Source organism: Theileria parva (assembly GCF_000165365.1).
Source record: "Theileria parva strain Muguga chromosome 3 map unlocalized ctg_530, whole genome shotgun sequence".
In the NCBI taxonomy this organism is placed as follows: Eukaryota; Apicomplexa; class Aconoidasida; order Piroplasmida; family Theileriidae; genus Theileria; species Theileria parva.
The window spans coordinates 65,902-90,592 of NW_876245.1; the positions used below are offsets into that span (position 1 = coordinate 65,902).

Here is a 24,691-nt window from a genome sequence, read left to right on the forward strand (position 1 = left end):
ATGGTTATGGATTGGGATTGACTTGTTGCCAATTTTGTACCATGAGTTTTTGTATGCATAGCATGGCTTGTCGTGAGATGTCTCTGTTTTTATGAGTTATTAACTCTAATATCTTATCCTTCACCTTGAATTTCTTACTTATGTTCCTACTGTTCCTATACAACCTAAAAAACTCCCCTATACCATCATCAACGTGTTGTATATATAAATAGTGTAAATATTGTAATACTGTTGTATAAGAGTAAATAATTGTAATGCTGTTGTATAGGAGTAAAATAGTGTGTGTAGTACCAAGATCATAGAGTGCGATAGAGATAGTGGTGGGATCGTCAGAGGTGTAGAGGAGGTTGATGAGTTTGGAAATGTTCACAAACTCGTCCTGCTCAAACTTCTCATTATGCAACATCCAAAATTTCTCTACAATTCACAATGTTAACGTTTACACGAGTTTACAATAGTCAATGGGGTAAGTAGTACCTGAGTGTAGAATTGACCATTTGAGTATTCCACTGTTCAACTCGTTACAATAGCGCTCATAATTACTACAATCATACTATAATTAAGCAAACTCTCATAACTACTAATTCCGGGGAGTCGGGGTAAAAATTAACTATAGTAATATCTAAGTAGAAGTTGATAACTACTAATTCTGGGGAGTCGACCCATTTTTAACTACTAAATATAGTAGTATACCTAAACTTGATTAATTTGTTTTCGAGTTGGATGTGTAGTTTTTGGAGGTTATCGTAGAGTTCGCTATCGTTCCACTTATCATACAGTAGTAGTGTTAACGCCTGAAAAACGTAAACTCGTTACAACGTACGTTGATAATGTTATACTCGACAATCACTTGCAAACAGTTTATATTATTCAACAAATTCTTAAACAACAACAAACTTATCCTTATTATCTATCATTCATTATTGTTAAGTAAATTTCCATAACTACTGTATCTGGGGAGTCGGGGTAAAATTAACTATAGTAACAGCTAAATAAATGTTGATAACTACTGTATCTGGGTAGTCGGGGTAAAATTAACTATAGTAATAGCTAAATAAATGTTGATAACTACGAATTCCGGGTAGTCGGTGTAAAATTAACTATATAATTAAGTAAATTGGTTGAGAAACTTTTTCGATTTTGGTTGTGGAGAGAATATTGCAGAGGAGGTGTATGAGTTTCTGTTGGTAGAAGAATTCGATGTATTTATTAGTTCTTGAGACGAGCCACAGGCAGAAAATCGCCTTGTATTGCGCATTTGGTAAGATTTCCTTGTCCAAATTACTCTTTATCAACCCCAACACACTCTCATTCTCTATCAACTCGTGATAACGACCTAAACACATTATTCATAGTATTATATATTAGTATAGATAAAGTTAAGTAGAATGTGATAACTACTAATTCCCGGGAGTCGACCCATTTTTTATATTAGTATAGATAAAGTTAAGTAGAATGTGATAACTACTAATTCCGGGGAGTCGGGGTAAAATTTTAATACTATATAATAATAGTAATAGCTAAGTAAATGGTGATAGCTACTGTATTTGGGGAGTCGGGGTAAAATTTCAAGGGTATAATTAGGTAAATAGTGTGGTAAGTGGTATACTGAGTTGTAGTATGTTGGCGAGTGAGTATAGTTTGGAGTAATCGTTGATGGTTAACTTTAAGATTAAGTTGATTATATTCTCAATCTCCTCATTGTTAAATATATTATTATTATTATACGCTATAAACCCTATAGAATTATTACTAATTATGTAAATAGAATGTGATAACTACTATATCTGGGGAGTCGGAGTAAAATTAGTTATTAAGTATATTACTATAGATAAGTTAAGTAAACGATGATAACTACTATATCTGGTGAGTCGGTGTATTTTTTACATAGTAGTATGATATAGTAAGTTGAGTAATGAATACCTGTGAGAAGGTAAAGAATGATTTGTATGATTTTTTTATCTTTTTCGTGCGTGATAATGTCGTAGTAAATCGAATACACGTCACGATGGTTCAGTATCTCCAACAATATATTATATATATTATTATCAACTACACAATCATTATTACCGTAGTTTTAATCATGTAAACTCTCTTAACTACTAATTCCGGGGAGTCGGGGTAAAATTAACTATACTAATAATTAATTAAATGTTCACAACTACTATATTTGGGGAGTCTACCAATAATTTAATACTATATAATAATTAAATAGATGATGATAACTCCGAATTCCGGGGAGTCGGTGTATTATTAACTGGGTAAATAAGTTAATAGTGTGAAAAATTACTTCGGCATATGTCGTGTATATGTTGTAGTGAGTAGAGTCGTAGTAATCCAGGCCCGGTGGCGTACGTAGCGTTTAAAAGAATTTTAAGTATTAAATGATCATTTTTAACCATTTCAACCCGTTCTAGGCTGTTTAGACTGGTGAAATGTTTAATTAATTCCACGGATTCCGTGTCCAAAGCGCCCGTAACAAGCCACTCCTCATACTCTGGCGTCACCAAGTCATAATTTATCTTATTCCTCAACATCAACTTGTTCAGTATCTCCGGCTCCATCCTCTCACAGTGTTCTATCAAATTATGGACCAAATTTTTAACAATTAAAAAAAACTAATTAAAATATTATTAAAATATTATTAAAAAATTAAAATAAATTAAAATTTTTAAGAAAAATTAATTTTTACTAAAATTCCGAAATCTCCCCAATAACACATAAATAAATAAATAATAATGTAAAATAACACAATAATAATGTAAAATAACACAATAATAATGTAAAATAACACAATAATAATGTAAAATAATAAAGTGAAATAAAGGTGGGATTATGTGAATTTGAAGTTTTGAGGTTTGGAATCTGCGGTTTTGAAGTTATCTAACGAAGGATTTTTATCCTTCATAATCTTCTCAATTTCGTCCCAATTTCTCTTTTTTACCCTTTTACTCTTTTTACTTTTATTACTGAGTTCGCTCTGTTGATCATCGTCAAAGTCGAGTTCTATGTCTGGCTGATTCGGTTGCGTGAGTGTGGCTTTGTGTTTGAGAAGTTTTTCCGGTACTTTGTAACAGGTTTTAGCTTCCCGCTCTATTGTGAATATTTGTCCCTCCAACGGGTTCAATAGCTCCACATTCAACTCAGTACCATCATAACTCCCTATCCCCTCATATATGTCTTCATCCTTTTCTACAGTATCTACAGTATTATCCACAATGCCTGCAGTTTCTATAGTATTCTCTATATTATTACTATTACTAGTGTTAGAATTATTTACAGTATTCTCTATAGTATTACTATTGCTAGTGTTAGAATTACCTAAGGTATCTCTGGTGTTAGAATTATCTCCTGTGATAGCAGTGTTAGTGGGTCTGAAAGGAACTGAAGAATAGTTAGGCTGATTAATTGGTTACGTCGGTCTTGTTTTCGCTTCCTCTTATTTTCCATATGCCAACTCAATACTTCCATCAACTCCTACTCATTTTTCACTACATTCCCACTATCTAGTATACTATTATCTAGTATAGTATTTGTATGGTTAGGTAAAATTAGCTCCCCGTGGCGGTCCCCCGCCTCACTACTATCCGGGCCAATTCCCGCTTGACTTTGGAGTTCACATTAGATATGTATATTTCACTGTACTAATTCCATTACCTTGTGGGTAGTAATATAGCTTTTATCATGAGTAGACTGATGTTCCATGGTAAAACAATCGTTAATAGTAATGTTTGGAAGGAATTGGTAATTATTCCCGAGATTAAAATTGTACACCACGGCACCCCCTTGAATCCTGAGTTTGTTACCCTAAGGAATTAGTTATTAGAATGAGTAATAGTGTGATAGAGTGAGTGAGTGATAGAGTGTGAGTGAGAGATTACGTGTTTGAGAAGATGTATGGTATTGTTTAGGCGTTGTTGGAAGTTGATGTTGTTGATGTTAGTGTGGTAGAAGAAGGTTTTGTACAGGTAAAATCCAAACTCCGTAAAACCAATTCCCAACTCCTGATTCACCGAGTCTACAGCTACACTATCTACAGTGTCAGTAGTATTCTGGGAGTTGAGTTGTTTCTTGATTTTTTCGAGCAGAGCGTAGTCCAGTCCCTTGACCAAATGCGTAAACTCTATGTCACCGCCCTAAATTAACTTAATTTAAAGTAATTTAACACTAATTTAAAGTAATTTAACACTAATTTAAAGTAATTTAACACTAATTTAAAGTAATTTAACACTAATTTAAAGTAATTTAACACTAATTTAAAGTAATTTAACACTAATTTAAAGTATTTTAACACTAATTTAAAGTATTTTAACACTAATTTAAAGTAATTTAGGGGTCAATTAGGGGTTATTTTTGACCAGTATTTTAGGAGTTATTTTTGACCAGTATTTTAGGAGTTATTTTTGACCAGTATTTTAGGAGTTATTTTTGACCAGTATTTCAAGTATAATTTAGAGCTATTTTAAGCATATTTTAAAGGTAAATTTATCGTATTTTAAAGGTAAATTTATCGTATTTTAAAGGTAAATTTATCGTATTTTAGGGCTTATTTAGCTTAGTTTTGTACTATTTTAAGGCTATTTTATGGTATTTAGAGGTAATTTAGAGGTTATTTAGACCTCAAGGAGTAGTTTTTTAGGGCTTAGGTAAGTCCCCGGAGGGGATTTTCCTGATTGTTTACCGTTCAAAACTACATATTTACCCCTCAGAATTGCATATTTACCCCTCAGAATTGCATATTTACCCCTTATGATTACTAATTTACCCCTCAGTACATAATTGCATAATTAATTAATTATTGTGAATTACCATGTATCGTGACTCTTGTTCGGTTTGTGTTCTTAGTAGTTCAAATTCCTCTTGAACTTTTTTATATTCCTCCTTCAGCTGCGCCCTCTCCAACGCTCGATTTCTGTACTTTCCCTCCTCAACTCTGAATAATTTTTATTTCCCCAGTTACCTACTGTTCACTTGGTCTCGGCTGTTGTTTTCTCCTGTGTTTGTCCACTCTAAAAGATTTTCAACAGTGTTAAATTGGACTCACCTTTTCTTCTGTAAAGCCGGAGGAATCCCGACCTTACTCAAGACTAAATTTATCTCACCCCTCTTCATCAATTTTTATTCAATAATTTATCCAATAATTTATCCAATAATTTATTTAAAAATTTATTTAAAAATTTATTTAATAATTAATTTATTTATTTAAAAATTTTAGAAAAAAAATTTAGAAAAAAAAATTAATTATTTTTGTCATGACAACTTTGGGTTTGATTCCTCCTGGGATGTTCCCTAGCCAGTCTTCCATCCCAAACAACACTCCCCTCAATCCTCTCAATCCTCTTACTCCTCTTACTCCTCTCACTCCCCTTACTCCAGGTAATAACATAATTATATAATAATAATTATATTGTATAATAATTGAATTAGTGGAGGCGGACCCGAGTATTCCTCCGAACCAAACGTTGTACGTGAAAAACTTGAATGACAGGATAAAAATCGACATTTTGAAGCGGGAGTTGGTGGAATTGTTCGGGAAATTCGGGAAAATTCTGCAAATTGTGGCCATGAAATCGTTCTGGAGAAGAGGCCAAGCCTGGGTCATCTACGATAACATCAACTCAGCCACAGAAGCCTTAAAAGAACTTCAAGGCACTCTTCACACTATTTCTACACTATTCTTACACTTATTTTACAGTTATTTTACCTTAATTTTACGTTATTTTACAGTTATTTTACCTTAAGTTTAGGTTATTTTACCTTAATTTTACGTTATTTTACAGTTATTTTAGCTTAATTTTAGGCTTATTTTAAGCATATTTTAGCTTAAATTTACACTATTCTAATACTTATTTTACAGTTATTTTACACACTATTATACAGTTTACACATTAATGTGTCTTATTTCGATACTATTGTGTCTTTTTTACACATTTTGCACATTTCTTACACACTAATTTACACATATTTACACTATTTACAGTATAATAATGTGTTAGGGCATAAGTTGTTTGGTCATGTGATGAGGATAAACTATGCGTTGGAGAAGAGTGACGTGGTATCGAAGGCGGATGGTACGTTTGTGCCAAGGCCTAAGGGTCCAAAGAAACCCAGACAAATACTACAACGCGAACTCATCCTCAAACAAATGTATTCCAACTCAGTCAGTAATAATTCACTGAGTAACAACTCAGTGAGTAACAATGCAATGAGTAACAATGCAATGAGTAACAGTGGAAAGGAATCATTTGGATTTACAGATCCGGTGAATAATAGTTTCAGTATGGAATCGCAAGGTAGTCTCCCTGGACAAGGGAGCGTACCAATGTACCAAACTCTAACTCCTTACAACAATGCCTATAGTAGTGGACATAGTAGTTCATATAGTACGGGAGTTAGTACAGGATTTAGTAGTGGGTATAGTACGGGATTTAGTGGTGGTTTCTCCGATGATCCTTCTATCACCGTTAGTTCTCTACACCTTAGGAAATAACCTTAGTAAATAGTTACCTAAACCCTAGGAAATATACCCTAGGGAATAGTTATACAATCCCTAGGGAATTACCCTAGGAAATACACTTGGTATATAGTTAATTAGCTCCCTCTCCCTTATATTATTAGCTCCCCCTAGGGGTATATAGTAAGATAAACTAAGTAATAATGGTGTAAAAAAGTTGTAGAGGCGGAACCGTGTGTTATTTGTGGAGGATTTACCGGACGGGATAGCGCACGAGGACGTGAATAACTTGTTCCACCACATGCCAGGCTTTGTGGAAACCAAACTCATCAACTCCAAACACGTCGCATTCATCGACTTCGATAACGAATTCAACTCCAATTACGCTCTACAACGTATTTTACCCATCTCTTACACATTCTTACACATTTTCTATAGTATTTTACACATTTTTATAGTATTTTACACACTAACGTGTCTTATTTGTAGAATATCGTGTCTTTTTTACACACATTTTTACACACTATTACACACATAGAGTTACACATTTACACATTTCTTACACACTTACACACTACCGTGTCTTATTTCGACACTAACGTGTCTTTTTTTATACACTTCTTACATATCTACACACTATTTATACACTTACACACTATTACACACTAAATTACACACTTACATTGTTTTAGTACTCCAGGGTAAATTACTTAACGGTCAACCAATCAAAATCTCCTTCGCCAAATAATCCACAACCACTAACTACTGTATAAACACTGTTACTATAGTATAAACACTAGATTATAATTAGAAGATGTGTTTGAACAATTGTTTCAACTGTTGTTGATTCAGATTGTGTGACAACTTGATAAATCTGCTAATCTTTAACTTTAACTCATTACTCGTATTTCCAATCCACACTCTACACATTATTATTACTATTACTATTAGTATTACTATTAGTTATACCTCCCGTTGAAGCCTAACACTATTTCATACTTTAATCCTCTCAGCACTTCCAACTCCTCATTATACAATCTGAACATAATATTCACAGTGTTAACATACGATTGAACGTGTTGTAGGGGTAACTGTGTGAGAAATCCGTTGGAAAGAGGGCCGAAGTAAGTCTCGTTGGTCGACCAGTTCTTATTATCATCCATCGTCACACAACTCAACTCAATCAAACCATCATACATACCATACACATAACAAAATACCACGTCACCTAATCAATAGTATTGTATACAGTATAGTGTACTATTGTCATGAGTATACAATAGAGATACCGATGGTGAGATTGGGTTTGTACTTTTTGGTGGTGCCTCTGAATCCGTCGATGCACATCAAAAATCCATTAAACACATTACTTATACTAACCTATAATACTGTTAACTATGATAAAAATGTGATAACTACGAATTCTGGGGAGTCGGGGTATTTTTAACTATAGTAATATTTAAGTAGAATGTGATAACTACTAAATCTGGGGAGTCAACCCATTTTTTAAGAGTATAATTAAGGAAATGGTCATAACTACTAAATTTGGGGAGTCTGGGTAAAATTAAGTAAATGTTGATAACTACGAATTTTGGGGAGTCGGGGTATTTTTAACTATGAGATACGGTGTAGTAATCGTTGTTCTTGTTGGTAATGACACCAATTACGTGATCGCCAACCCTTGGCACATACTACACATTATTATTACTACAAACTTACCACACTGTTCATTCTGTCTACTCGTGACTACAAAGTGTATACTCGTAACAACAAATTTATCAATTCTGTAAACTCGTGACAACAAAATAAATAATATTGTCAACTCGGAACAACAACTTGTAAACTCGTGACAACAAAATAAATAATATTTTAAAGGTATAAAAACAGTATTAAGAGTGATAGAGAGGGTAAGTAGAAGTTGGAGGTGAGTGGGATATTGTTGAGAGTTCCAAAGTAGGTTTTTGGTCCTTTTTTATTTTCAAGTTCGTAAAAGTAATATTGGTTCAAATTTCTCATTTTACGCTTTAGTTCTTTTATTTTCCCTTCAGTCAACTGTTTTAACTTGAGTTCTCTTTCCTGTTGCTGTTCCGGGGTTAGTGGTTTAGGCGAGGGTATGATCTTCTCAAAGTCAATGTCACCCTCAGGGTCAACTACTCCTAACAACACTTTATGCGTCTCGGAATCTGGATCCTCTTCAGCTTCCGGATCCTCTTCAGAATTTGTATCCTTCTCTTCAGAATTCGTATCCTTCTCGTCAGAGTCAACTCTATCAGAGGGTTTGTAGAATTTGATATATTTGTTAACAAGTTCTCTCACGTGGTCAATTGATAGCGTCTCGTCGTCGTTGTGCCTCGTCTCCTTTAATATCTCAGGATTATTCTCCGCTATGTTATTGTACTTAATCAACAAGTCCCTAAACTCATCCGTCATCACAGGCTTAGCCGGCTCCACAGTACTCACCTCAACAGCTTTACCCCGTTCCTCACTATTAGGGACTGAATTTCCTAAATTAGAACGTGTGAACTCGGGATTAGAGGGTGTGAGATCGGGATTAGAACTTGTAAACTCGGGATTAGAGGGTGTAGAATTGTGATTTGAGAGAATGACTTGTTGTATGATGTGAGTGATGAGTGATTTGTGGTTGGCGGGATCGAGTTTGAGAAGCCGTTCTATGATCGGAGCTATCACAGGAATTAAAAGATCAAACTCCTCATTCACCAAATTAACATCAGATTCCTCAGATTTCCTTAGATTATTTTTATTTTTATTGAGTTGATTGTATGTTTGGAGTAAAAGTTTGAAATCTTCGGGTGTTAGGGATAGAAGATGTGAATTAATTTCGTCGGTGACGAATTCGTGTAAATTTTGTGTGTTTAGTTCGAGGGACTCTGGAGGTACTGGTTCATACACGTCCGATGGGGAGCTTAACCCACCTCCAGATTCTACACAATTTATCCAACTCAAACTGTAAATTATTACAAAAATTATCAATCTCAACATTTTAAAATTTTGAATTGAGTTTGGACCAAATTTGGGTAATCTAAGGTTATGATTAGATGGTCTGAAATTACGTCAAATCACACATTAACAAAATGTTATTTAATAAATTAATATTTAATAAAATATTACTTAATAAAATATTAATATTTAATAAGATATTGTTGTATGATAGATTAATATTGTGGAGAGACGTTTGAGATAATGTCCAATTAATATTTTATTCCATGGGTTATTTGTACTTATTTGTACACATACTTAAATTGTTAATAAATTAAATAATTGAACAATTTATTAAGATATTGCACTATCTTTTACGTTTAAACTCGTTCATATTACTACTAATGCGTTTTACATTGTATATACACATGTATATACACATGTATATATACATAGTATAGTATAGTAGTATAGTATAGTAGTATTAGTATGGTAGTATTAGTATGGTAGTATTAGTATGGTAGTATTAGTATGGTGGTATTTAGTGGGTGTCTGGGTTTTAGGGTAGTGAATTGAGTGTATCTTACATAGTTTATAGTACTATTAAGAGGGTTTAAGTTTATATTTACAGTGTTTTATAACAGTATTAAACATTATTAATAGTATTAAGGAGTGTTAAGTAATGTAATAGAATGTACTTTATTATACTCTTAATACTATACATATACAATATATACTATAGTATATTATATGTAGTATAGTATTATAGCAGCATAGTATTATGTGTCTGGGTTTATGGCTAGTAAATCAAGTGTATATTACGTAGGGTATAATACTATCCACAGGGTTCTAATATACTATAAATAACAGTGTTAATGAGTGTTAAACAGTATTAAGAGTGTTATGAAGTGTTATATTAGTGTATACTAAAGTATATAATATACCCTGGTATACTCCTACTACTATACATAATATACATAGTATACTATACATAAGTATATATAGTATATTATATATAGTATAGTAAAGTAGCTCCCTCTCCCCTAGTTAATTAGCTCCCTCTCGGGGTATCTGTTAATTTAGCTCCCTCTCCCTATACCCTTATATTATTAGCTCCCTCTCGGGGTATATAATTAATTAGCTCCCTCTAGGGGTATATAGTTAATAGTATTAGAATTAGCTCCCTCTAGGGGTATATAGTTGAGGTATATAAATTATAAGATTAAGGTTGAGATGAGCGCAAGTATTACTGCTGATTTGTGAAAGCTATTCGTTTCCTTTACTTCTCTCAAATTCTTTTCCTTTACCTCTTTTTCATCTTTTACTTCTTCTTCTTCCACTTGTTCAAAACAATCTATTGGATATTCATCCGACGGCTCATCCATATTACACCCCTTACCCACTCCCTTTTCTTCTTTTTTCACAGTTTTCTCCTTTTTTACTTCCTTTTTTACTTCCTTTTTTACAACTTTTACTTCCTTTTTTTCTTTTCCTAACTTCTCATTTTCCTTGGATTTATCATGTTTGGGTCCGTGTAGATCTTCGGTAACGACAAAGTGTATGGGCCCGGATTCAACTTCAAAGTCGTCAAGAAAGCCACTCAACACATCTCCCAACTCCCTTTCCCCCAACTTATTATCCCCCAAATTACTCTCACCCAAATCATCTTCACTGAATCTATTTTTACTACGATTTTTATACACATCTGATAACACATCTGATCTTACTACTGGTGTTAGTATTGGTGTTGGTGTGGTGGATTCCACGCTGGGTATAAAATTTCCGCTACAAAGTACGGAAATCAATACCAAAAACTTCATCCTCAAATTTTAAATTTACTTTTATTTCCACTTTTAATATTTTTCCAATTTTAATATTTTTAATATTTTTAAATTCATTTAATATTTTAAAATTATTTTTAGATTAGTTGAAAATGTGTAGATTGGTACTTTTTTGTACTTAGAGGAAATACGTTAGAAATGTGACCAAGAGTAAGATTTCCACTTTTACGCCTAAAAAGCCGTTTGACTTTAGATTTTTTACCCTCTCAACCGCCCCTACCTCCCTCAACACATCCTCACACTCCTCATCTCCCACCGTTCCCTCAGTTCCCTCTGTAACTCCTACTCCCTCAGTTCCCTTTGTACCCTTTGTACCCTCTCCTATACCCTCTGTACCTTCTCTAATACCCTCACTAATACCATCTGTTCCCTCTCCTATACCCTCACTAATACCCTCTGTACCCTGAGTGAAAACGCCGTTGATGTAATTTTTATCCATTTGGTCTGACAATTGTTTGAGTTTTTCGCTTAGGTCGGCGTAAGTTTGTTTGGATTTGAGTTCGTGTTCGAGTGACTCATAGTGACTCAGGCAGAAATCGATAAAATTTGTCAATTTCTTGTTGAGTTGCTCCAGCTCGTACACAATTCCCTCCCACTTTTCCACCGAATTTGGCTCAAAAATCGAGTTAAACTCGGTGATTTTCTCGTTCAAACCTGACAGTAACACACTCAACTTCTCTCTCCCACACACCAATCCATGCCCACTCTTCTTCTCCTCATCCTCTTTCTCCTCACTCTCCTCACTCTCCTCTTCTTCCTCATCCTCTTCATCTTTTTCGGTGTTGGAATATTTCATCTTGTTGAGTTCAGAGTGATTTAGCAGGGGGTCTGATACTCCACCAGATCCTCCAGTTACATATTCCACACCAGGTTCTCCAGTAGATTTTACACCAGGTTTTACAGTATCAGGTTCTCCAGTAGTTTCTACAGCACCAGATCCTACGGTAGATCCTAGGGTGGGAGATCCCCCGGTAGGAATGTGAACGGGTTCGACAATGTGTTGTATGTTGTTGGCTGTGAGTTTGATGTGTCTGAGTATTGGTATGAGTTTTTGGTATTCGTTGTCAAACATTTGTTGTTCCTTCTCGAGTGTGTTAAACTCTGTGATAATCTCCTGTAGTTCTTTGTTTTCGCTTAGTTTTACTTCCAGGTTTGACAGTTTGTTAATGTAACTCATGTGTTCACTTGCCTTGTAGAGTTTATTCCTGAGCCCGGAGCTGATCCGGTCCAGCGTCTCAATCAGCTTTTCGGCGTTTCTAGCCCTGTGCACCATGCCTAACCTTAACGCGTCAGTCGCATTCACACGCACGCCCGCGTCAGGGTTACGAACACACAAATCCTCAAACAAACCATCCCAACTCTCAAACTCATAATTAACACCACCAACAATATTTGTACACAATACCGTTAATAACATTAATAGCTTTCTCATCTTTTCAGTCTTAAAAGTTAATTTTCAGTATGTCCAATGGTATTTATCAGTGTTTTTGGCGTAATTTAGTGTTATTTTAGGCGTAATTTAGTGCTATTTTAAGGGTTAATTTATCAGTAATTTAGTACTATTTTAGGCGTATTTACGGGTAATTTCAGGTTGTAAATAACGATGTTGTATGTTAAATAAGATTAAATATGTAAGATTAGGTTAAAAAATTATTATGTGTGAATTTGGTTATGTTAAAAAGTTGTAATTATCAGATTTAGAATTTTTGTTGCTGCTCTGCTGCTTCATTGCTGCTTCATTGCTGCTTCATTGCTGCTCTTTTCTAACCCTAAATCATCATATCTCCCGCTCGTTCAACTACTCCAACACCCTTTAAACAGGTTAATTCCAGTGTTAACAACTGTATAACAGTATTGTATGGTAATTAATGAGTTTTGAGTATACAAATGTGTATGTGTTGATAGTGTTAATAGAGTGTTAATTAACTTAATAAGCACTAAAGTATTAGTGATAAGAGTGTTAAAAGGTGAAATTGGAGTCCATTTCTGGGTGTGTAAACGCAAATGTGTAGACAAAAAATTTTCACAATCAACCAATTAAATCAATTTAATTATTTTTAAATGTTAATTTAATAAAATAGTTAGTGTTAATTTTAATATAATTTATTGTATGTGAGAGAGGTGTTGGAATCCTCGCCTGACATGGAATCTTGTAATTATTAAAAAGTTAAATTAAATTAATTCCTAATGTATTTGTACTTTTTTTATCATGTCAATTTTTCCCTTGTTCAGTGGTACTCTTCACTCTAACCACTATTAAACACATTTTTAAACGCTATTAAACACATTTCTAAACACTTTAATAGTAAAAATTGGTAGGTAAACAGTAGGTTGTGTAAATATTTGGTATAAAAGAGAAGAATGAGGGGGCTAAGTGTTGTAATTTGGGTAATAATTGGTATTATCCCCGGCATAGCGCTGAACCTGAATAAATCGAAAATCTCACTCCCCAAAATACAAAACGTATCTTTACAATAGTTAATAAGAATTTGATTAATAATTTTTTAGAGAAATTATCATATGATTAATAAATTTTCACTCAACGACGAGTTCAGCACCAATATCTTCAAACAACAAGTAATACAACACTATTACTATAGCTATAATACCCAATACTATACCTATAATACCTAATACTATACCTATAATACCTATAGTTAATACTTAATACCTCTAAAATACGCCTAAAATATGCTTAAATTACCTCTAAAATACGCCTAAAATATGCTTAAATTACCTCTAAAATACGCCTAAAATATGCTTAAATTACCTCTAAAATATGCCTAAAATATCCTTAAAATGTGTAAAATTAAGCCTAAAATAAGTCCTAAAATTAGCTTAACTACCCCTAAAATACTAGTCCTAAATTACTCCTAAAATACTACCCTAAAATTACTCCTAAAATACTAGTCTAAAATTAGTCCTAAAATACTAGTCTAAAATTAGTCCTAAAATACTACCCTAAAATTACTCCTAAAATACTAGCCTTAAATTAGTCCTAAAATACTAGTGTAAAATTACTACTAAAATATGCCAAAATAGTCCCTAGTTAAGGCCTAAATAACCGTAAAACACTACTAAATTACCTCTAGACAATACTATGTATAATACTATGTATAATACTATGTATAATACTATGTACAATACTATGTACAATACTATGTACAATACTATGTACATTAGTATGGTTAATATTGTGTATAATACTATGTATAATATTATGTACAATACTATGTATAATATTGTGGAAAATGGTTAATGTGTGATTAGGTGATAAATGAGTTGCGTGGTAGTGAGGAGGTATTGAAGGGTATAATATTTAAGATACTGAACCACTTTTACGAGTACGTCAAGTACCGTTTCCTCACCACCTTCTTCAACCTTTACATCATCAACCCATTCGATATTCAAATGGGAAACCTCCTCAACACCAAACTCAACAACTATTATCTCACCAAGTAATTCACACTCTTTTCCCAGATTTACCCATATTTACTCATTTACCATATTTACTTAGTTCTATAGTAATATATAGTTAGCTCCCCGTGGCAGTCCCCCGCCTCACTACTATCCGGGCCAATCTCCGCTTGACTTAGGTTTTCATAGGGGATCCATACCTACCACTCCACTATTCCAACTCAATTACTATATAAACTCTAATGATGTTTAGTAAGTTGAATATACCTACGTATTGTACGCCGTTATCGTTTGGATTATCGTATGAGAAGGTGCGTGTGGGTGACGGGAGTGAAAGTTGGTTGATAAAATCGGGTAATAAAACTAACAAGGCCTTCGTACTTATGCACGGCTGGTTCGGGAATCCTCAATCCACTCTTCCCTTCCTCAATACTCTCAAACAAGTTAGTTACCCCGTTGCGGTGTCTGGTCCAACGGCACCAGTTATTTATCTACAGAGTTAGCCACCCCAATGGCTCTCTCTTTGTCCCAGAGTCATTATATAGTATTACTATAGTAATATAGTTAGGTAGTTAGCTCCCTTTGGCAGTCCCCCGCCTCACTACTATCCGGGCCAATTCCCGCTTGACTTTGGTTTTCATAAGGGATACATACTATCCACTCCACTATTCCAACTCAATTACTATATAAATTCTAATGATGGTTGTAGATTGGAGTGTTGAGTGATTACAATGTGTTGATACTGAATTTGTATGACAATAGTAATATATTTGAGAACAACGTTGGACTCAGAGGCATGAAACGGTTATACGACGGGATGAAGTTTCTCCACGACAATTATAACACCACACACTTCAACATTTACACACAGTCCGTTAGCTCAATCTCCGCCATTCTACTATACCACTTTCTACAACATTACAAAGTTTCTCATAGTAACACAGGGGACACAGATGACTCAGTTGGTACAGAGGATACTGAGAACAATAATTCTGTTGGTACGGAGATGTTATGGGATATGAGAGGATTTGGGATGGGCCTGAGGTTGGACGAGGAGTTTGTGAGGGCTGTGGAAATTGACAAGTTAATCCTCGAATCGCCCGTGATCAACGTTAAACAATATTTACTCAACGATAAATACTACAGCAACATCATCAACAATCTCTACCTCAACAACAAATACTTCTCCAAGTACCTTTTACACATTTATACATTTTTTACACATTTACACACTCTACACATTTACACATTTTTTACACACTAACGTGTCTTATTTATACTTTCGTGTCTTTTTTACACATTTCTTACACATTCTTACACACTAATTTACACATTTACACATTTACACACACTAATAGTATTTTACACATTAAAATATGTATAGTTTTAATGAGTATATAAACAAGTTGAACATATGTAAGTATGTGGATAAGGATTTGTTGCGTCGTGTGAATGTGTTGCAAGGCGTGAAGGACGAGATAACTACGTTGAAGATGTTACAGGAGGAGTTTTCTGGCTTGAGGAAGATTCCGAATTTGTTCCTCTTTAAGAATTCGGGGCATATTGACCTCTGTAAGAATGATTCTAAAGACTACCTCAGCACCGTCAAGTACATTCTCAAGAATCCAATCCTCAGATTCTTCCAATACAATACAAATAAAGTTAATAAACTATAAATTTACACTGTAGTTACGTTACGGGGTTAGGTCTAGCAGATTAGTTAATCCCAACTCTTTCTAAATCTTTCTAAATCTTTCTCCAGTTCTTTCTCCAACTCTTTCTCCAGTTCTTTCTCCCGTTCTTTCTCTATTTCTTTCTCCAGTTCTTTCTCTATTTCTTTCTCGAGATCTTCTAGATTCTCTATGTGATTTTCTGTGTGATTCTGTATGTTTATGTGATTTCCTGTGTGAATGAGGGCTGTGTCTATGTGTTCTGTTAGAGGTGCGATTTTTGCGATTCTCAGATTTTTTATACCTATTTCTGCTTCTACTTCTGGATATATTTCTACTTCTACTTTTGCTTCTGGATGTATTTCTACTTCTACTTTTGCTTCTGGATGTATTTCTACTGTGAGGGGAATCATCCGTCTCAGAGTTTTCATTCTCTAAACTCTTTGTTGTGGTAAGAAGCTATTTGAGTTGTTTTGGATCTGTAGGTTTAGACTTAAGCAACATTAATCTCCTAGGCTTTGCTCCTCTAAACAATTATACATAACATAGTATAGTACTATAGTATAGTTAAGTATAGTTAAATTAGCTCCCTCTAGGGGTATATAATTCAGGATATATAGTAAAGTAGCTCCCTCTCGGGGTACAGTTAAGAATACTAAAGTAGCTCCCTCTAGGGGTATATAGTTAATTAGCTCCCTCTAGGGGTATATATCTAAGATAGCTCCCTCTAGGGGTATAGTTAATTAGTTACAGCATCTCTTGCATGATTTCCTGTTCATATAATCTTGTAAGTTCCGCTTCATCTTCTTCTAATGTGTCAGTATGAGATTTGGAATCTTTTTTCAAGTACCAATCATGCTTGTAAAACTTGTTCTTCCTCTCCAGTAATCCAACCTTCACACTGTGCCCTGTAAATTACAATTATCCAATTATATAACTGATAAGCTGTGTAAAAAATTACCTAGATAGTGTTCTCTGTCTTTTAGGTCATGTGATTTTAAGTCTTCCCATTTAAACTGCTCCCTTCCACCCCTAGTACCCTCCCTAGGCGGACTTAACTTCAAATCTATCATCAAAATATAAATTTATCAAATATCGATACAAATTATTATAAAAAATTATTATAAAATTATGTATAAAAATTTTATTGAATTAAAAATTGGAATTATTGGTAAAAAAATTTTTCTAATTTCGACCCCAAAATGACAATTTTACCCCTTGATACAACTAACATAGTAAAAATAACACATTTGGTAGTGAAAAATTACGCCTAACATAGTAAAAATAACACATTTAGTAGTGAAGAATTAATGTGTGTTGGTGAGTGGTTCGAAGGTCCCTGCGTCGTTACGCCTGAAAACGACAGTCTCAGAATCCTGCAACAACACTATGTGATCATTATTAAACGCCACAAACGTCATTTGCACTTGACCCAAACTTACATTGTGCCCCAAACTTACATTGTGTCCCAAACTTACATTGTGTGTCAAATTTACATTCTTCCCCAAGGTCAAATTGTGTCCCAAGGTTAACTTTTGTAGTAATGTCCACTCGTTGGTTTTTTGGAAGATGTAGAGGTGGGACTCTGTGGCTCCGGCGAGTAGTCCCTCCCGACTCCAACACAACGAATTCACTCGGCCCAAACGCTTAACGTCCAACTCCAACTCAAACTTCCAAATCATCACACACCCAACCGCAATCCCATTGCTATTATTTACACTGTTTACACTCCCATTATTATTATTAGTAATTTCCCAGAGTTTGATGGTATTATCAATGCCACCGGTGGCCATTAATAGTTCACCGGTGTTACTGTGACTGAATGCGAGGGCGTAAACAGGACCGGTGTGCGCCTTGAAAGTTGTAGTCTCAAATCTCGTACACGAAGTCACAAGCGTTACAGATCCCGTCAAGGATCCTAACGCCACTACTAATTCTCCTCCAGTAGAACTCACTCCCACAGAATTCAGAACACTAGAATTCATTCCAGTAGAACTCAGAACAGTAGAACTAATTGGAGTAGAGCCCACTGCCATAGAACTTACAGGATTGAGTTGGTTAGTTTTGTAGATAACTTTCCAGAGTCCTTGGCAGTTTTGGTCATTTCTGTAGTAAGTGAGAGAGTTGTCACTGGAGACAACAATTAGAATAGTGCCAAAGGCTGGCGGTGCCCAGGAAACGAAGAGCGGTTCAAACTCTGTGCCAAAAGTTGAAAGCGCCGTTAAAGAGTTGCCAGAATCCTTAGTGAAGATTACGACCTCAGGGCCAGTTTGGGACCTACAAGCGGCGGCTAAATACTTTGAGAAGTAGTCATACTGCAAGTCGTTCAGATGCACAGCCTTCTGCAGTAACTGGCCCAAATTCACCGATAAATTTGGTGTCACCGTTAACATCTTTTTATTTTACTGAGTTCAGTTATTTTTAGTCAAATTGTCAAGAAATTTGAAATTTTGAAAAATTTCTATTAATATTAAATTTTCGACTATTATTAAAATTTCGACTATTATTAAATTTTCGACTATTATTAAATTTTCGACTATTATTAAATTTTCGACTATTATTAAATTTTCGATTATTATTAAATTTTCGATTATTATTAAATTTTCGATTATTATTAAATTTTCGACTATTATTAAATTTTCGATTATTATTCAGAAATTTTTATTAATATTTAGAAAAATTGGGTAAAATTGAAAAAATTGTAAAGTAAGAATCTGGTAGGGTAAAAAGTATTTTTTCCCGATTTATTCAAATTAACAAATTTTACATTTATTTCCTGTAAATTAACTTTTAAATGATTAAATCACCTCCAGGTACGAACTACACATGTTACATACAATTCTCTCCTTACCTACTCTTTACACAATATATAAATATTATACACAATGTATAAATAGTATACACAATGTATAAATAGTATACACAATGTATAAATAGTGTAAAAATGGAATAGTAATGTGTTCCATAGGGATAGAGAGGAGGAGGGAGAGATCAGAAGCGTTGGACAGGGCCGGTGCAGTGTTTGAGGATTTGTACAAGAAATATTTAACTGTGGACAATGAAAACCTGCAGAAACGCGCGGAAACTTACCTCCTCAAGTCATTCTACGACAAACAAACCTTCAAAAATTTGAATTCACAGATCCCAGGCCTTAGTATAGCCGATCCACAGCTAAATTTAGCCCAGGAAAATGGCCCTCAGGAGCTAAATTTAGCACAGGAAAATGGTCCTCAGGAGCTAAATTTAGCACAGGAAAATGGTCCTGAGGAGCTAAATTTACCTTCAGAATCACAATCCGCAGGACACGAAACTGTGAAATCTGACACCGTGACGAAAGACTATGTGAAACAAGTGTCGTTTGAGACCGATCACATGAAAACGGGCGCCAAATTAGTCTCCAAAACACCCCCAAAAATACCAAACACCGCTAAATCTAATACCATTTCTAAACCTAATCCCACCTCTAAACCTAGTCCCCGGGCTAAATCTCCTAACCCCCGGTCTAAAGAGAGCATTTGGGGCGACGAAAGTCCAAACAGGATCCTCAAAACCCCTCAAAACTCCAACACTAAACCTAGCACCAAACTCTTGAGCGGCAGACTTAAGTCTAGGCAGTTGAAATTGGAAACTAACCCTAGGGTGCAGGATAAAACTGTGTCAAAAGATGACACGCGGATATTTGTGGATAATGTGACGGAGAGTGACATCAGTGAGGAGAGTCTCACGCTGGAAAACACTGGCCACTTAGTTACGCTTAAGGAATACGACCACTCGCCCTGTTTCGACAAGGTTGAAGAGTTCTTAACGGGGTCACCAAATCACGTTACGGAGCTTAACTCTGCAGATTTTAACGCCGGGGAACTCCACGGAGATGACAGACGAGCAATTTTACTGCGTAACAAGGAGTTAAATTTCATTTGCGGACTGTCTGTGCTATTTCAAATTTTCATGTGTTTCAACGTTTTTGGGCTCTTTTTTCTCTTACACTCGTTTCAATTCCAGTTTCACTCGCTATTTTCCTCCATTTGCCTTCCATTTTTATTACACTTTTCAATGTTTTATTTGGTGTTTACCATTGGCGTTTCAAGGGTTAAGAAGTCACTCCTCACCTACACAAGTGACATTACAGTTGAAATTCTCAGTAAACGACTCAATCGTCAGATGCATTACAGCAGGCTGAGTAAGTTTACAGTGGGCGCTGAGCGCATTTTTGTACTGCTGGCACTTGTGATTGCCTGTATTCCCGTGAAGTTTAGCCAAGATTTAACACAAATGCAAGTTAAGGAATCGGTTTACATCGCTTTTAACGTTGTGTACGCCCTACTCCAAATCGCCTTCTGCTTCTACTACTTCAAAGTTCTCTTCAAAAAACTCTTAACTCTACACTAATCTTTGATTTTCCTGAGGTTACAGAAGTTTTCAGTTTTAAGGAATTAACTTTAAGTATGAAGGAGATGGTACTGAGGACAGGAGTAAGCAAAATGCTAAACTTGCTAAATTTCACCAAATTCACAGGAAACCACACCGTAAACCCCGTTCACAGTGTAAACAGTGTAAACAGTGTAAATATTGTAAACAGTGTAAACAGTGTAAATAATGGAGAGATAATGGAGTTGAAGAAGCGATTGTATAAATCGTACAAGAGTAGGAAGCTGGGCTTGGCATCGACGAAAACGCGTCGTAGAAACGCTCAGCTTAATCGTTGAGAACACATTAATATTTTATTTTGTGGTGTATTCATTAGTTGATATATTTTAATATGAGTTCGGATCCGTTAGATTCTTGTTTAAATGAGCTTGAAAATACCTTTTCCAAATTATCCAAAGATAAATCAAATACTTGCGAGAATTTACAAAAATGTATGAAATTAATTGAGGAGATTAAGGATTCGTTGGCGAAGGTCAGGTTAAGCTCCGAATTTATGACCCGAGACCATCTCCTGAAGATGAGGAAGTTTTTTGAACTTTACGCCCTTGTTTGCCTCGAACTAAACGACACCGAAGGCTTCAAATGCGCCTACTCACAACTACACCCGCTCTACTTCGATTTCTCACACGTAATCCCATTTTTTTACACAATTATCATTTTATCAATATTATTTAATTAATATCATTTAATTAATATTATTTAATTAATATTATGTTATTATTATTGATTATGGTATTTAGTTGTTGTTGCGGAGTGACCGTATGAGTTATGTGTTGAGTATGTGGATGTTGCATTTGGTGAGTGAGAATAAGATTGGGGACTTGTATATGTTACTGGAGCGGATTCCGGCGGATTTGAAGAAGGACGAGAAAATCCTCTTTGTGATAAATTTGGAACGTCTGATGATGGAGGGGAATTTGGGGAAACTCCTGGACTTGAATGATAACTCCAATGAGTACCACAGGATCATCGCAGCGACCTATAGGAATAAAATCGCCTCCGCCATGGAACTCAGCTACAAACAACTCGACATGGACTACATCATCAAAACACTCAAACTCAAAAATAAACAAGTGATCACTCAGTTAATTAGTTAAATTTTACACCTTTTTATGCAGTAAATTAGTTGATTTTAGTCAGATTTTCGCTCTAAATTACTCAAAATTTTACCTTTTTATACAGTAAATTACTTAATTTTTCACGCTGTGACACAGTTAATTACTCTTAATTTTTCACTTTTTATACAGTAAATTACTCAAAATTTTACCCTTTTATGCAGTAAATTACTTAATTTTTCACTTTTTTACACAGTAATTTACTTAAAATTTTCACTCCTTGACACAGTAAATTCTTTTGGAGTATGATAATTTTGTAGGAGTTGTTGGATTTTATATCGTATTACAACCAGTTTAAGCTTCAGTCAGGTGAGAAATTGCCGTCTAACTACTCCTCAGACACGACTTCTGTACCCTGGAAAGTGCTGGAGGACGCTGTGGTATTCCAAAATGACTCTGTCGTAAAGCATAAAATACCATCCAAAGAGCTCCTAAACAACTCCCTAAAGTACCTAAACGATCTCGAAAAGATTGTCTAACCCCTCTTAACACTTAATTACACTATTAACACTATAATAATACTATAATAATAATACTATAATAATAAATAGAGTAAATTTATATGAGATTAAAATATTCTTTGGTGTGTGGTGACATGTAGTTGACTTCCTCAAGAGTAAAGTCAAAGAGGTTATTAGGCACCAGATTCGGGTTAATTATGTCCACTATCAACTCATCCATCATTCCCACTCCCCCAGGATTCCCCGTGTTAACAGTATTAACAGTGTTCCCAGTATTCCCAGTGTTAAGTGTGCTCCCGGTGTGTAAAGAGTTTAGATCCCGATGAGATGTACAGCTGACGTGATTGGCAGTTTTAATGATTAGAGGTTTGAAAAACACGTGAGTGAGTGCGTCTAGGGGTTTAAGGCGTTCAGTGGGATCATATCTCAGGAGGTTAGAAATTAGGTTAATTAAATCCGGATCAGTGTTCTTGGGGAAAATCGTACTCAGCTCCACACGCTTCAAATTCGGGAAATTTATATTATTGTAGTCCGGGTTCATAGCCTTCATCTCAATCACACTCGGCGTACCTACAACAAATTGTGTTATATATTTAACAATATATAGTTAAGTAGCTCCCTCTCGGGGTATACAATTCTAGGTATAGTTAATTAGCTCCCTCTAGGGGTATAGTAAATTAGCTCCCTCTAGGGGTATATAAGATAGCTCCCCCTAGGGGTATAGTTAACTACCCTAATATACAAAATACTATAGAGAGTGCGTTACCTAGAATTTGTATAATTTTGACGAGTTGATCGATGGAGGTATCTCCGCAGAAAATTGGTCTCCCTAGTAGTAGTTCAGATAAAACGCAGCCTATAGACCATGCGTCTATGGCTGTGGTGTATTCATTTGACCCGAGCATGAGTTCAGGTGCTCTATAAAACCTGCTGCAAATGTATGACACGCTCCAGTCACCCTTGATCAGTTTTTTAGCGCTTCCGAAGTCACACAATTTAAGTACGTTGGTAAAAGGATCTACGAGTAAGTTATGTGGTTTGAGGTCCCGGTGACAAATGTTCATGGAGTGGAGGTACCCAAACGCTCTGCAAATTTGGAACGCGTAGGTCCGAATCAAATTCAGAGGAACAAACCCAAGTGATTTAAAGTAAGTTCTCATGACCTTGTGGACAGTGTCTGGCATATATTCCATGACCAGGTTCAGGTACTTCTCCTCACCGTTGGGTTTTGTGGGCTTAGCTTGATTATTCGAAGGCGTTGTCGTAGAGGTTGAATTATTGTACTGCACCGTAAAGTAGTAATCCCGCAGCTTTATAATGTTCGGATGACGCAAATCCTTCATTATCGTTAACTCACGATTCTTATATCGAGGGTCCTAACAACATTTACAGTATTATATAGTTAAGTAGCTCCCTCTAGGGGTATATAAATAGGGTATAGTAAGGTAGCTCCCTCTCGGGGTATATAACTAAGTAGCTCCCTCTCGGGGTATATAACTAAGTATATAGTAAGTTAGCTCCCTCTAGGGGTATGGTTAGGGTAAGTTAGGAGATACTTGTAGGACTTTTTTGATGGCGACTTGTTCGTTGGTTTTGAGTAGGTATGCTTCGTGTACGATACCGAATGAGCCGTTTCCGATGACTTTGTTGAGTCTGTACCAGGACTCGTGGTCGGTATTATTATTCGATTCTGTCATCATTTTACAATTTCATTAAGGAGTAAAATTGTAAAGGTTGATTCTAGAGGAAAATTGCAGATGAGATGCCATTAATTTATTAATTTAAGGTATAGAAATTTGTGCTGATAAAATAATTTACACCTGAACGAATTAAACTTTTTTCAACTTGAGAGTTAAAACTACTGAAAACTAAGCTGTGTATGGGTTAAGTTCTTTTATAATTCCAGTTTTGAGCTATTTTACAAGGGTTTACCATTAAAGAATCAAATTATAATACATAAATCGGACAATTTAAGTGATAATTGACAAAATAACATTACAGTACCAAATGTCCAAAATTTATTACTTGGCAATTTTAACAATTTTTTCCATTTAATCCACTTTCTACCAGATTACTTTATTGGGGAGATCACAATACGTTGGGTATCATCACCAGAATCATTTTTTTTATTCTAACATCCACAAATTTATTAAAAAATAATATTCCAAATTTAATTAATTTTATTACCCTAGGGATCCGAACAGCTCAGATTTTTAAACTTTAATGCGGATATTTTAGGCACATCACAAATCTCACAAATCTCAATTTTTTCCCCAATTCCCAAATCTCCAACTTCTCCTCCAGTTCAGATCAATTCTACTCTGAATTTTCTCTTAACTTTTGTTTTAGTTTCAGAAATAGTTTTGGA

General features: G+C 35.0%; 14 protein-coding genes across 14 annotated transcripts; 4 read left to right on the forward strand and 10 right to left on the reverse strand.

The window, feature by feature from the left end:
* Nucleotides 1–4: 4 nt before the first annotated feature.
* vha-15 (V-ATPase subunit H family protein) lies at nt 5–2,564 on the reverse strand (the record flags this gene model as incomplete). The annotated part of the gene is made up of 9 exons (XM_061305611.1): nt 5–177; nt 292–417; nt 478–542; nt 694–794; nt 824–910; nt 1,131–1,336; nt 1,610–1,738; nt 1,924–2,052; nt 2,291–2,564. The coding sequence occupies 9 exons, from the start codon at nt 2,562–2,564 to the stop codon at nt 5–7; spliced, it is 1,290 nt and encodes a 429-aa protein (XP_061160946.1).
* A 269-nt stretch (nt 2,565–2,833) lies between these two features.
* Nucleotides 2,834–5,112, reverse strand: TpMuguga_03g02325 (RED-like protein N-terminal region family protein; the record flags this gene model as incomplete). Its single annotated transcript, XM_061305857.1, has 8 exons — nt 2,834–3,201; nt 3,322–3,384; nt 3,417–3,477; nt 3,658–3,807; nt 3,882–4,136; nt 4,810–4,933; nt 4,965–5,009; nt 5,045–5,112. 8 exons carry the CDS (start codon nt 5,110–5,112, stop codon nt 2,834–2,836), a joined length of 1,134 nt encoding a protein of 377 aa, XP_061161739.1.
* Nucleotides 5,113–5,252: 140 nt separating this feature from the next.
* U1A (U1 small nuclear ribonucleoprotein A) lies at nt 5,253–7,202 on the forward strand (the record flags this gene model as incomplete). The annotated part of the gene is made up of 5 exons (XM_061305612.1): nt 5,253–5,376; nt 5,428–5,649; nt 5,997–6,463; nt 6,678–6,849; nt 7,147–7,202. The coding sequence occupies 5 exons, from the start codon at nt 5,253–5,255 to the stop codon at nt 7,200–7,202; spliced, it is 1,041 nt and encodes a 346-aa protein (XP_061161740.1).
* A 59-nt stretch (nt 7,203–7,261) lies between these two features.
* exosc3 (putative exosome complex component rrp40) lies at nt 7,262–8,185 on the reverse strand (the record flags this gene model as incomplete). The annotated part of the gene is made up of 6 exons (XM_061305613.1): nt 7,262–7,376; nt 7,424–7,492; nt 7,523–7,682; nt 7,744–7,834; nt 8,080–8,145; nt 8,174–8,185. The coding sequence occupies 6 exons, from the start codon at nt 8,183–8,185 to the stop codon at nt 7,262–7,264; spliced, it is 513 nt and encodes a 170-aa protein (XP_061160947.1).
* Nucleotides 8,186–8,323: 138 nt separating this feature from the next.
* TpMuguga_03g00038 (uncharacterized protein) lies at nt 8,324–9,454 on the reverse strand (the record flags this gene model as incomplete). The annotated part of the gene is made up of 1 exon (XM_757964.1): nt 8,324–9,454. The coding sequence occupies one exon, from the start codon at nt 9,452–9,454 to the stop codon at nt 8,324–8,326; it is 1,131 nt and encodes a 376-aa protein (XP_763057.1).
* A 1,151-nt stretch (nt 9,455–10,605) lies between these two features.
* TpMuguga_03g00039 (uncharacterized protein) lies at nt 10,606–11,211 on the reverse strand (the record flags this gene model as incomplete). Its single annotated transcript, XM_757965.1, has 1 exon — nt 10,606–11,211. The coding sequence occupies one exon, from the start codon at nt 11,209–11,211 to the stop codon at nt 10,606–10,608; it is 606 nt and encodes a 201-aa protein (XP_763058.1).
* A 139-nt stretch (nt 11,212–11,350) lies between these two features.
* Nucleotides 11,351–12,664, reverse strand: TpMuguga_03g00040 (uncharacterized protein; the record flags this gene model as incomplete). The annotated part of the gene is made up of 1 exon (XM_757966.1): nt 11,351–12,664. One exon carries the CDS (start codon nt 12,662–12,664, stop codon nt 11,351–11,353), a length of 1,314 nt encoding a protein of 437 aa, XP_763059.1.
* A 744-nt stretch (nt 12,665–13,408) lies between these two features.
* Nucleotides 13,409–16,326, forward strand: TpMuguga_03g00041 (putative integral membrane protein). Its single transcript, XM_757967.2, has 6 exons — nt 13,409–13,695; nt 13,741–13,809; nt 14,503–14,690; nt 14,903–15,092; nt 15,359–15,840; nt 16,034–16,326. Exons 1-6 carry the CDS (start codon nt 13,594–13,596, stop codon nt 16,323–16,325), a joined length of 1,323 nt encoding a protein of 440 aa, XP_763060.1. The 5' UTR covers nt 13,409–13,593; the 3' UTR covers nt 16,326.
* Nucleotides 16,327–16,369: 43 nt separating this feature from the next.
* TpMuguga_03g00042 (uncharacterized protein) lies at nt 16,370–16,732 on the reverse strand (the record flags this gene model as incomplete). Its single annotated transcript, XM_757968.1, has 1 exon — nt 16,370–16,732. The coding sequence occupies one exon, from the start codon at nt 16,730–16,732 to the stop codon at nt 16,370–16,372; it is 363 nt and encodes a 120-aa protein (XP_763061.1).
* A 46-nt stretch (nt 16,733–16,778) lies between these two features.
* On the reverse strand, nt 16,779–17,392 carry TpMuguga_03g00043 (Kinase phosphorylation family protein; the record flags this gene model as incomplete). The annotated part of the gene is made up of 3 exons (XM_757969.2): nt 16,779–16,845; nt 17,071–17,227; nt 17,281–17,392. The coding sequence occupies 3 exons, from the start codon at nt 17,390–17,392 to the stop codon at nt 16,779–16,781; spliced, it is 336 nt and encodes a 111-aa protein (XP_763062.2).
* Nucleotides 17,393–17,421: 29 nt separating this feature from the next.
* Nucleotides 17,422–18,837, reverse strand: TpMuguga_03g00044 (WD domain G-beta repeat protein). The gene has a single exon (XM_061305614.1). It carries the CDS (start codon nt 18,710–18,712, stop codon nt 17,627–17,629), a length of 1,086 nt encoding a protein of 361 aa, XP_061160948.1. The 5' UTR covers nt 18,713–18,837; the 3' UTR covers nt 17,422–17,626.
* A 215-nt stretch (nt 18,838–19,052) lies between these two features.
* TpMuguga_03g00045 (putative integral membrane protein) lies at nt 19,053–20,884 on the forward strand. Its single transcript, XM_757971.2, has 2 exons — nt 19,053–19,132; nt 19,288–20,884. The coding sequence occupies exons 1-2, from the start codon at nt 19,114–19,116 to the stop codon at nt 20,706–20,708; spliced, it is 1,440 nt and encodes a 479-aa protein (XP_763064.2). The 5' UTR covers nt 19,053–19,113; the 3' UTR covers nt 20,709–20,884.
* A 35-nt stretch (nt 20,885–20,919) lies between these two features.
* Nucleotides 20,920–22,395, forward strand: TpMuguga_03g00046 (SAC3/GANP/Nin1/mts3/eIF-3 p25 family protein). The gene is made up of 4 exons (XM_061305615.1): nt 20,920–21,375; nt 21,488–21,820; nt 22,123–22,171; nt 22,202–22,395. The coding sequence occupies exons 1-4, from the start codon at nt 21,079–21,081 to the stop codon at nt 22,339–22,341; spliced, it is 819 nt and encodes a 272-aa protein (XP_061160949.1). The 5' UTR covers nt 20,920–21,078; the 3' UTR covers nt 22,342–22,395.
* Nucleotides 22,396–22,420: 25 nt separating this feature from the next.
* Nucleotides 22,421–24,375, reverse strand: Gsk3a (Protein kinase domain protein; the record flags this gene model as incomplete). Its single annotated transcript, XM_757973.2, has 3 exons — nt 23,880–24,375; nt 23,090–23,699; nt 22,421–22,893 (listed from the first exon to the last, which is right to left on the reverse strand). The coding sequence occupies exons 1-3, from the start codon at nt 24,021–24,023 to the stop codon at nt 22,421–22,423; spliced, it is 1,227 nt and encodes a 408-aa protein (XP_763066.1). The 5' UTR covers nt 24,024–24,375.
* Between the last annotated feature and the right edge of the window lie 316 nt (nt 24,376–24,691).